At 37.7% G+C, this 11,463-nt stretch overlaps 1 protein-coding gene across 2 annotated transcripts in view; it reads right to left on the bottom strand.

Annotated features, from left to right (window-relative positions):
- Nucleotides 1–11,183, bottom strand: part of PAPD4 (PAP associated domain containing 4) — a 41,602-nt gene extending 30,419 nt beyond the window's left edge. Inside the window, exons 1-6 of one of the 2 annotated variants that reach the window (XM_010005385.1) lie at nt 11,029–11,183; nt 10,290–10,406; nt 7,351–7,576; nt 6,111–6,225; nt 5,609–5,700; nt 4,785–4,851 (exon numbers count right to left, since the gene is read on the bottom strand). In XM_010005385.1, the coding sequence (XP_010003687.1) occupies nt 4,785–4,851; nt 5,609–5,700; nt 6,111–6,225; nt 7,351–7,576; nt 10,290–10,406; nt 11,029–11,183 (772 nt within the window). Of the gene's footprint in view, nt 1–4,784; nt 4,852–5,608; nt 5,701–6,110; nt 6,226–7,350; nt 7,577–10,289; nt 10,416–11,028 lie in introns of both variants that reach the window. The other variant, XM_010005384.1, reaches the window with a different exon arrangement.
- Nucleotides 11,184–11,463: the final 280 nt, after the last annotated feature.

The following is an 11,463-nucleotide window of genomic DNA, read 5'->3' on the forward strand; positions in this document are numbered from 1 at the left end:
AACCCCAACCACACAAACCCCCCCCAGCCTCATACTGTGCCATCCAATGGCAGCAAGCCTCATGCCATATATGCCATCCCATTACTAAAAAACCCAGAATTGAGGCCGTGACACCAGCCGCAGCCATGTGTGTTAATAAACCGTGTCCATCTGTTTCTGTGCTCAACTTAAGGAGAGAGGAAAAAACAACCTGTGCCTCAGCTTCTCCCACCAACCACCCCAAGGCTCTGAAGTCTCTTTTTATGGCTCTATGCATTACAGCTTCATTGCCACCCACATGGAAGATCAGTAATGGGTAATAGTAATAATAATGGGTAACCCTTATTGATTTGAATTTTAATACATTGTATGATCCTAAGCAATGCACAGACTGGCATGCCAAAAAAGAGACAATAACTTATTAATTTTAAAGGACGACTCTTACAGAACTCCAATCCACTCCAATCTATTTGCATGCCACTGCAATTCTACTTTCCTCACTGTGACCTTTCTCAGGTGCCATTCAGAAGTTATCTGAACTTATTCTATTGGCAATCCACGTCCAAACACATCCTTGCCTGCAAATGCTTCCTAGCACTTTAAGGATGCTCATGCCAAATTAGTTGGCTCAGAAAAATAAAAAAAAAAGCATTCCAAAACACAATCCAAATCTGTCTTCCAGGGTGCAACAAAGCAAAGATAATGTTAGAAGGCAGTAACTTGCTGTTGGTAACCTACTTCTTAGCTCACATCGATGACATTGTTAGCAGAATCTCTATTATACATTAGATAATCACACATACTAAGGGAAGAAACCAACACACAGGATACAGAATTCTTAGAGACATACAGGTTGATTAAGTGCCTTAGTAAACTCACTATCTGACCTTGAAGCTGTGACCAGAGGGGTCACACTAAAATACACATAAAGAATTCCATACAGCTGCTCCATGGTTTTGGGCATGTATATGAAAAAGTCAGAAATGCCACTTCAGCTGTAGTGAAAAATAATATAACCACTTCAAAGAAGACTAAGTACTGTTTCACAAATAACTTGTTTATGCAGAATTTCAAAATAAACAGCTTAAGTCTCTCTTTTACAAAATAAAAGACTAAACAATCGTACAATATTAAACTCAAACACGGTATATGCCAAAAAGATCTTTGGCATCCTGCACATGTAGCCTGATCTCATTGATATGGTTATACTATAGAAAGAGAAACTGGGTGACATTGAAGTTTGAATCCAGAGTCACAAAATGTCTAGGAGGGTACAATGCAGCACAGGATTAATTGATTGTGGATGTTTGGAATTCACTATCCCACCTGTATGTTCCTTCAAAGTCGTTAATTTAAGTTCAAGTTCCCATGCTTCCCCTAGCTGTTGCATGTTTCCCACTAGACAACCATTAGGTGGATTCCACTCTGATATCCTAGGCTCAACAATACCACACCTCTTTTTATAACTAAGAGAAAATAAGCTCTTTGTTACTTACTTAGGTAGTGAACACCAGTCAACTCAATACCACCAAGTTGTTTTTCAAATGAGTCTGACCTGGATGAATCTGAAGGGACTAACTAGTTTGACATTTCCTCTGAGTGGTTTGGATTATACTCTCTTCTATATGTCATAACAATTTTAACCCCAAATTCAGGTTTCACATATCTAAATGACATTGACTTCAGTTTACAGTCCTGGGAATGTTGGACAATATTGTAAAAAAATAGTATGTACAGGTTAGAGAAGTTACACATACTCTGCTAGTCTTTGAAACCCGAGATCTAGAACTGCTATCCTTACATCTCTCTAATCTAGAAGAAACACAATGCATACCTTTAAGACCAACACATTCCACAAAACCAGTAAATATCAGAACCTTTTTCCTATATATGCTGTGACTAAAGTATTTAAAAAAAGAACACATCTTCGTATCAGTCAGTAATCTAGGTGCAGAGTAAGAACACAGAAAAGCCTCTGCTCTAAGATTTTACATCTGATGGACACAAAATCCTTGCTCACAATTGTTACCTTTTGCAAGCGGAAACTGAAACAAGCTAGGCCTTAGATAAAGTTTGAATCCACTTCTCAAACCTCCTAGAATGAAACATTAATCCAACAGTCACAGTTAACTGTATATAAAGGATAAAAGAGATGGCACTATAAAAGTTCTGAAGGTGATTTACCTAAAAGGAAGACAAACTGAAAGCGACTGATCTAATCTGCACTGGGAATGCTTCCTAATTTATCAATTAATCAGGAAATTAAGGTGATAAAAGCAGAGAATCACACTCTTCTTATAGCCTTTATTTTAGAATGCACAGGAACACCACAAACTGCAAGAATAAAGAGGGTGATATTAGGAGAGGCACAGCTAGAAAAAACTTCTCCCAAGTTTCTGAACAGAAATTATCTGAAAAAAGGTTAAAAAAGGTCTAGTATACCACAAACTTCCTCCTTATCTTTTTTTGTCCTTTAACTCTTTCACAAACCCAGCCCAAGGACTTAGTTTTAAATTATGTTTCTTCCTCTTTCTTCCCATATACCCTGGCACATATTTAATTAGCTTTCATGTTTAGCCCAAACTATGTTTATTTCCATTCTCTTGTGTGAAGCAAGAAATAAGTTTAATTACAGCTCACACACTTGAAAACATCCTGCAGTCTTTCTTCTACAGAAGAAAGAAGAAATACTTAAACAGTATGGTCAAAGAGGGGTCACCATAGGTTACAGTCTAGTAACATACATATTAACCGGTCTGCAAAAAAATTAAAAATAATGATCAAAAGGGTCGTACCTATTAGGTTGTTAAAAAGCACATGTGATACAATACAGAACACTGCTGGAATTAAATTGCAATTTTTTAAGAAGCTTGGTACAGACAAATCTTACACTTGCTTGTACACAGGAGAAGCATGCCTGCACTGCTAACCCTTAAAGCTGCAAATTTAGAATTCTGGCTCAAGTTGAAGTAACATCTCAAAAGAACTGCAATTTCTGTAGTCTACTTCCTTACGTGTAGATCCCACCCTTGATAATTAGGCGGAACCTGACTTCTGAAGACAGCAGAAGGTAGGAAATAACTAAAAAAGCAGCAGTTCTATTACAAAAGAATTTAGCCACTAATCTGGAGCTGACAAGGAACAGCCCATTCTAAGCACATAAACCTGACTCCGCAAACTCATTGTGAGTGCCAAAAAGACACCAGTGAAGCACATGCTGCTAAGATCATTTCCCCAAAGATGAAGAAAAGGCCAATGAATCTATTAGCTTCTGAAGTCCAGCCTGGGAGAACTCCCTCCCCAGCCAAATCAAATCTGCAAGCTGTTTTGAAATTATGGATGACAGTAATAATTTTTGCCTAAATAAGCTTTAATCAAAGTAACTAGGCAACTCTCTTATTCCAGAAGTACTGAATCTTAGCCCAGTTGAGCTCCAGTTTGTAAAATAACTAAATTCAAATGCAAAGAACCACATGGTAAAGCCTTTTCATTTTGAACCAGCTTAACATTTTCCAACTTTTGTCTATCAGTTCCACCCACGGAACATCCATGCATGGGCACAAGGACTGACTGGCAGGTATAGGAATCCATGTCTATAGTGATGTCTCTATCATCATGAAGAGATGATCTAAGAGGTCTACATACCACAATTAAAAGAGTCTGACAGGAACAGTAGTATCAGCAGTGTTTTGTCCTGCCTCACTGTCCAAAGAACATTTTTATTAAATGAAGCTGAACAAAGGCACTTGCAAGATAACGGAGCATTAGGAAAGCATAAAAAAAGAGCAATGGCACAAGCGAAAACCTTCAGGGATTACTCCCACATGACCATCATGTCTTTCTGATACTCCAATTTCCTGGTAAACAAACGTTTTTCTAACAGAACACAATCCCCTGAAAAGCAGAAGAGGGTGACAGCTTATTCAGAATGCTCCCTTTCTGAATCCTGAAAATGTAACACTGTGCTTCTCAGAAAGCATTGGAATTATCTGCATCCTAGACAAACCCAAAGTTCTGGATTCCTTATGTAAACAGCAATACACAATAGTAATAAGCCATTAAGTATCCGATGTCTGTTCTGCAATTAATCTATAAATTCTTTCTTCGGGTGAGCTGTGAAAATCTGGGTATGCACCCTCACCCATTAAAAAATTTCGAAGTCAATAAAGGACAGGGTCTTTTATAATTCAGAGGATGGTACAAAAGCCTCTGAATTAGGAGGCTTTCCTGTTTAAGTTAAGAATTGCCCAGGTGAATTCCTCAGCTGAAGGACATCTAAACAACAACTTACAAGAATTATGGATTGACCTGTTTCTCCTATATGTGCTAGTACTGCCAACACTTAATGCTTTCTTTACAGGGCATGTAATTATTTCACTGCTATCAAGGCCTCCAAGTAAAAACCAATTCTCACAGACTAATGTATTATATATGAATTCTTATTATCCACAGGAAGGCACTTCAATCTAAAAGGCCAGTAAGAGTTAACTTAGAAGTTCCCAAACAGAAATCTACTTCCCACCCACCCCCAAATTGTGGTCCACAATTCAAGTCATTTCAGATGCTACCCATTCTTAAAATCCACTAGTTACTAGTTTGCAAGGTAACTGTAATGTTTTTCTGATTACTTACCATCATCACCAAGATAAGTAAAATCACTAAATGTTTATCGCTTTTCTGCAAACAGTATTGTGATTAGAAGCTAGACAAGATGCAATTACATAAATTAGTTACAAGTGTGCAGCAATACTTCTACTTCCAGAATTGCCAATAATCTTACCACCTCACTACTGCCGGGAACTTACAAAGTCTAGTAATGAAGAGGTTTTGGACTAAGCTGAGTATATGCCTTGCTTCAGTCTTCTGATTTACCTGAAATATGGTATTAAAATTAAAGAAAAAAGTTGGTATCTCTCATTTAGATCTTCCAAGTAAGCATGCTTTACATTTCAAATAAATTTAATTCTCATAATAAGACATGATAGTGTATACTAACACAATTCCACAGCCTACATACACATTTAGTGTGGCAAGAGCCAGATAGAGCAGATCATATTCTCTACGCAAAGTAACTATCAGACATTCACAAATCATAGAAATTGATTAAAACATAGCCTTCATACACAAAAAAGTCCCTTCCTCCCTTTTCAATGATGCTTCAATTATTACAAAAATATGCTCTATTTAATTTCTTTTTTTTGTTACATCTTTTCTCTCAACCTACACTCAACTCATTTTTTCGACAAAAATACCTAAGACATTTTGTGAATCAAATTCCTCCTCATGCATGCTCACTAAAATTAGTGGCATGTAAAATGAGTTACAGTTCACTAAACAGTTTTCTTCACAATTCCAGTCAATTTACTTCTCTGTTTTGCTATGTTTTTTTCATGTACAGAGTGAAGGCAAGGCCTATTTTTTTAGTATTTCGTTAGGTTAAAGGGTTCATAGGTTAAATTCATATTTGCAACATTATTGGGCCCACAGTTCATCATTATTATAAATGCAAAATATGTCATTAAATCAAAAGGATGTGACCATTTGTTTCTCATTTTAGAATCTAGCCTTATAAAAGCACACACATTTAAAAAACATTTTTTTTTAACAATATATGTTTTAAATTACTTACTGGTTCTTCTTTAACCACCAGGCACAAATCGCCATCACTGCTACGAGTGCCAAACCCATTTAGTGAGGACCCAACCAAAAAGAGTCTGCTACCTGTAACAGAAGAATTACAGAACAAAAATTAATGTGACCTACCATACTTTAAGAGGAAAAAGCAGAATGAACCAAAAGAACAAGAACGCTGGGGAAAGACTTTTTCCAAGGTGTATTGATAGGACAAGGGGTAATGGCTTTAAACTGGAAGAAGGTAGATTTAGGTTAGACATTAGGAAGAAATTCTTCACTATGAGGGTGGTGAGACACAAACAGGTTGCCCAGGGAAGCTGCGGATGCCCCACCCTTGGAAGTGCTCAAGGCCAGGTTGGATGGCACTTGGAGCAACCTGGACTAGTGGGAGAAGTCCCATGGCAGAGGGATTGGAACTAGGTGATTTTTAAGATCCCTTGCAACCCAAATAATTCTATGACTCAAACTGGTATTAAATAATCATATTCAAAACATACGTGGAAAAATGAGCTGAATTTCTCTTTGGAGTTGTGTTCTGCAGAGTTCTTTTCTGTTCAAATCACAAGTCTGTTGCTGACATGCTTGAAACAACTCCAAAACCTGCTGACTTAACTTGACACACACATACAAGAAGTAAAGATACAGAGAAGTGAACATTCTTTCCTGCCAGAGAGGGAATTACATGAAATACAGAAGAGTGCATTAAAAAAAATATAAAATATCCAGCATCAGTTCAGATGACCTATTCCCTTTTATACAGTTCTACCACACCTGAATTCATATTGAACAACTCTATGGAATAAATTTGTGCCAAGTTTTTACATTTAAATTTATTCAATGTTATAAAATGTCTATCCACAGAAAACTATTTTTATATCACTGGTATCTGCAGCCTTTCAAGGAATAAGCAGTGAAAGACCAGGGATATCTTCTGCTGACTTCAGTGTCAACAGTTTGCCTAACAGTAATATGGAGAAATAAATATTAAAAATTATTTCCATTAGCTTTCTTTTTTCATCCCACATAAACTACTAAAGAAGTAGTCAGATCTATGGTGGAAGGAGGTACTAACTGTTTCTCTTTCACAAGGCTGTTATATGCTGTAATTAATAGATATTTCAACATATATATCAACAATAAAAATGTTCTCTCATGCTGGTGCAGATCAAGTATGAAGACTTATTAGTACCATGTTTGGGTTTTTTAATTGAAAAAGAACCAAAAACACAGCTCCAACTCCGCTGTCCACCTAAAGCAGACATCCTCCTCTATATTCCAGAACTAGCTAACTTCTATCTCATTCTGAACAGAGGTAAAGGACATCTTTATATGGTCAACACCGCATTTATTCAGAATGGACTTCGATCCTATTACTAGCATTGGGTTTTTTCCATCAGGATTCTCTGAGCCCTCAAACTATATGAGTAACAGACCATCCCAATTCCTACTTTCTGGAGCATACAGGTTTCCCAACCTTAGTATGGAAGTGAAATAACAGAAGGGAACACTATCTCTACCCCCCAAAAATGCTCCAAATCCGAAAAAAAACACAAGAAGGCTACTGAAAACCACAGTGGCAGCTATATTTATTGATATTCCTTCTAATGACAGCTCAGTGACACAGACCCCTTAACAGTATTAGGGACTCTTGAAGAAAATCTTGCAGTCTCCTACAGCACCACTGGACCCTGCCTACTCAGAAGGCAGTTGCAAAGCACAGGAAAAGGAAGATATTACCTTATCTTTGGCCACAGGTAGTGAGGTTTCTATTGGGTCTGGAAACAAAGGATCTTGCAACGGAGGGACACATGAAGGGAACAGTGGAGATTGAATTGATCCTGGGAAAGAGCATCTACGGTCTTCTGGTAAAGGCACTGCTTGGTTAACTGAAGTTGTTTCAGAATGATGTGAATGAAGACGCTGACGTTTGACGTCACGTGGAACACTTTGTTCACTTCGTCTCCTAAAAATTAAAAAAAAAAAAAGGACTGTAAAAAAGGACAGTAATTCCTCAAATTTGTAAGCTCCAACCTACAACTAAAAGACAGTTGCTACGAAGTACATATAGCAATGCTTCATTATGCTATTTCATTGAAACCACGTAATGTATAGAACAAAGGGCATGCTCATCCTAGATATTAGGTGAAATAAATCTGGAATGGAAAAAGAACACAAAATGCAAAAATGCAGCTACCCTTTAAGTGAACTGATGCAACTGCTTTACAATGCCTGTATTAACCAGGTGAAACCTAAATGGCAAATTCAGGTACGCAGGACTGCTCAAAAAGCTCGTTATGTTATTTTGGTGACAATGTACTTTTTTTTTTTCCTGTTTCTTTGTTGTGTTTGTTTGTTTTTTTAAATACATACAAACTACATAAGGGTACTTTTTTCTTTTAATCCACATAATGCAATGAAAAGTTTTGTGATTGATGAATAAAATTAATTTGGTATTAGAGAGGGGAGAAAAAGAAAGTTAACACAGATGGCATTCAAAATTCAAAATGTAGCATTTGGCTTCGCCTTAGATTGTACAGACAGTAAACTCTGTAACCTGGGCAAAAACTGCAACACTAATTTGACAAAATGATACAACGACTGTGTTTAGTTACATGGGTCATAAACCCGATGTCTTTTTATCAAAGGAATTAAAACATATTTGAAAAGATACATTGATCTTGGAGACCCCACTTGGCATATGAACTCCTCATTAAGGAAAAGCACTGAAAACTGACCAGTGGTGGAACGCTGTGGCCCATCCACAGTAAAGAATAAGAGGAATTAATGTTTTGTTTATACATCAAGTACTGCACAAAGCTAACCAGCATGGCAGGACTCATACTTTTTTTTTTTTTTTTGTCAATCAAAGAGCATTAAATAAAATGTTCATGTGTATCAATGTACTGATTGTTCATAAAACTACAGTAATGGACAGTAGGATCGAGTGCAACCTCAGCAATTTGGCTGCCAACACCAAACTGTGTGGTGAGGTTGCCATACTGAAGGGAAAGGATGCCATCCAGAGGGACTCTTGACAGGCTGGAGAGATAGGCCCAAGCCAACCTCACAAAGTGCAACCAGGCCGAGTACAAGGTCATGCACCTGAGTTGGGGTAATCCCAAGCAGAAATTCAGACTGGGCAGAGAATTAATTGAGAGCAGCTCTGAGAGAAAGGACTTGGGGATGCTGCTTGATGAGAAGCTCAACATGAGCTAGCAGTGTGCGCTTGCAGCCCAGAAAACCAACCATGTCCTTGGCTGCATCAAAAGAAACATGGCCAGCAGGCCAAGGGAGGACATTCTCCCTCTCTACTCCACACTCATAAGACTGCACCTGGAGTATTATGTTCAACCCCAGAGTTCCCAACATAAAAAGGACATGGACTTGTTGGAGTTGGTCCAGAAAAGGACCATGGAGATGATTAAAGGGCTGGAGCACCTCTCTAACAAAGACAGGCTAAGAGAGTTGGGGCTGTTCACCCTGGAGAAAAGAAGGCTCCAGGGAGACCTTATAGCAGCCTTCCAGTACCTGAAGGGGCCACAGGAAAGCTGGAGAGGGGCTTTTTACAGTGTGTAGTGACTGGACAAGGGGCAATGGCTTTAAGCTGGAAGAGGGTAGATTTAGGTTAGGCATTAGGAGGAAATTATTTAGTGTGAAGGTGGTGAGACACTGGCACAAGTTGCCCAGGGAAGTTCTGGATGCCCCATCCCTGGAAGTGTTCAAGGCCAGATTGGACAAGACTCTAAACAACCTGGACTAGTGGGAGCTGTCCCTGGCCACGACAAGCAGGTTGGAACTTGATGCTCTTTAAGGCCCCTTCCAACCCAGACCACTCTGTGATTGTACACACTTCACTATAACTTCATACCACATATTTAATCATGCCTATTTTCTCATCTGTTAAATCTAGAAGAAAAATAGTACACAGGAAATAATTTTGAAGAGAAGACTACATAAAGCTTCCTCACTATCAGCTGATTCACAACATGTATCAATTACTATTGCTGAACTAGTAAGGAGGAGTTACTTTATTCTAGAACGTTAGAAGAAAATCTGAAATTCTGCTCTCTGTTGCAACCAAACTAAAAAGAAGCTATCTAAATTTAATACATTTTAGTTTTTTGAAAAGTAGAAAACCTATGCCTCCATAAAATTCCTCTTAAAAAACCCCACAACTTACACATGCTTGAATTTAGCACTTTCTCTATGAAAAAATAAAGCTTCACATAATTAAGAAAATAATGAGAAACACCTAGTGTGTCATCAGAAGAACTTCCCAAACCCCATAAAATATCAATGGTGTAGTCTCACTCTTAACTTGCTAAACTTACAGGCAAAGAACACCAATTTATGGACACAAACCCTCTTGTAGCCAAGCACACACAGACTACAGCCTATTATAGTATTAAAACATGTAAGTTACAGTTCTGCCAGGCTCAGGCTGTTGCAGCAGAAAGACTGCACGTACCAAGACACTTTTGAGTTCTAAAATTCCCAGAAACAGACACATGAATGCTTTAAAGAGGCATAAGATGGCCTGCTTCATCAAAAAGCATTTTGTTCGGTAGACTTGCTACTTCCAACAAAATTCAAGTTGCACAATAAATTGGTATTTGACAAGCTTCACCACAGACACTTTATAACCAGAATTAATCACACACATACAGAGAACTTACTTCCTTCCTTGGAATGATGTGGGGGAATCAGACGTAGGTACTGGATTGCCACTTCCATAAGCCATTGGTTGTGGTGTAACAGCTGGGACAGTTGCAAGGTTCCCACTCAAAAGAGCCCTGGAAAGACTACAGTCCATAGCTGTTATTCATGTGGTAACTACGATGCTTTTTATGGTTATAAGTTTTTCTTAACTCCGCAGGTCCTGTCATTTTTTGGTGTTGTTGAGTGCAATACATCTGTCTTTTCTACCGAAAACCAAGAGGTTTTTCTTTATCTATTTCTCATTAAAACAATACATTATGATTCTTCCATATGCAAGCAGAGGTTAGCAAACAAATTATTTTAACATACTGTTAAATTTAGGAGCCTAAATAACACTATGGTGTCTCCAAATCAAGCCCTGAGAATAAAGGTTTCTTCCCCATATATTATCCTCCGTTTCCCCCGGTAAAAAAATACAACTGAAGGTCTTTAAAACTGAACCATGGATTATTAAATCTAACCAGTGCAACAGAACCTCATGCATCATGCAGAATGCAGGAGAGCATTACAACCTGTAGGTAACCAACAAAAAAACGATACAGCTCTGTCTTACACGTGATGCCTTCCTATTTTAAGTGTCATGCAGTTTCACGTTTTTCACTGTTTTTAATGTTCTCCATAAACAGAAATGCTTCTTTCAAAAAACTGTTAACTCTCCAACTTTCGATCCCCACTACCAAGTCCTACTGTACTTACGCTGTATTCCAAAAACTAAACTGAACATCAATAATTTGCTGGTGAGAGGCAAGAGTAGGTGGTACGTTTAGAGGAAGCTTATTGAAGAAATTACTCTGGTGTTGATGCTTTGGAGGGAAGGGTGGACGACCCAAGTTGGAGCAATTTGGGAACATGCTCTTTTCTACTTGAAGTGAACATGTATCCTTTCACCTACATTAAAAAAAAAAAATTAAAAAAAAAATTAGGAAACAATAAATACTAGTTACATTTAAACTCTTGGTTTAAAAATTTCACATAATCTAAAATATATTTCCAGATACTACAGGCTAGTTTTATATCCTTTCAGGATGAGACCATAAATAAAAATACTACGTACTATGAAGCTTCACAATCACAACTTAATTTATGTTTTAAAGTGAATTTTTATTTTCTCCCCTCCATTTTAAGTTTAAT

This window comes from Chaetura pelagica, unplaced genomic scaffold (assembly GCF_000747805.2).
Source record: "Chaetura pelagica isolate M959 unplaced genomic scaffold, ChaPel_1.0 scaffold37, whole genome shotgun sequence".
Taxonomy (NCBI): Eukaryota; Metazoa; Chordata; class Aves; order Apodiformes; family Apodidae; genus Chaetura; species Chaetura pelagica.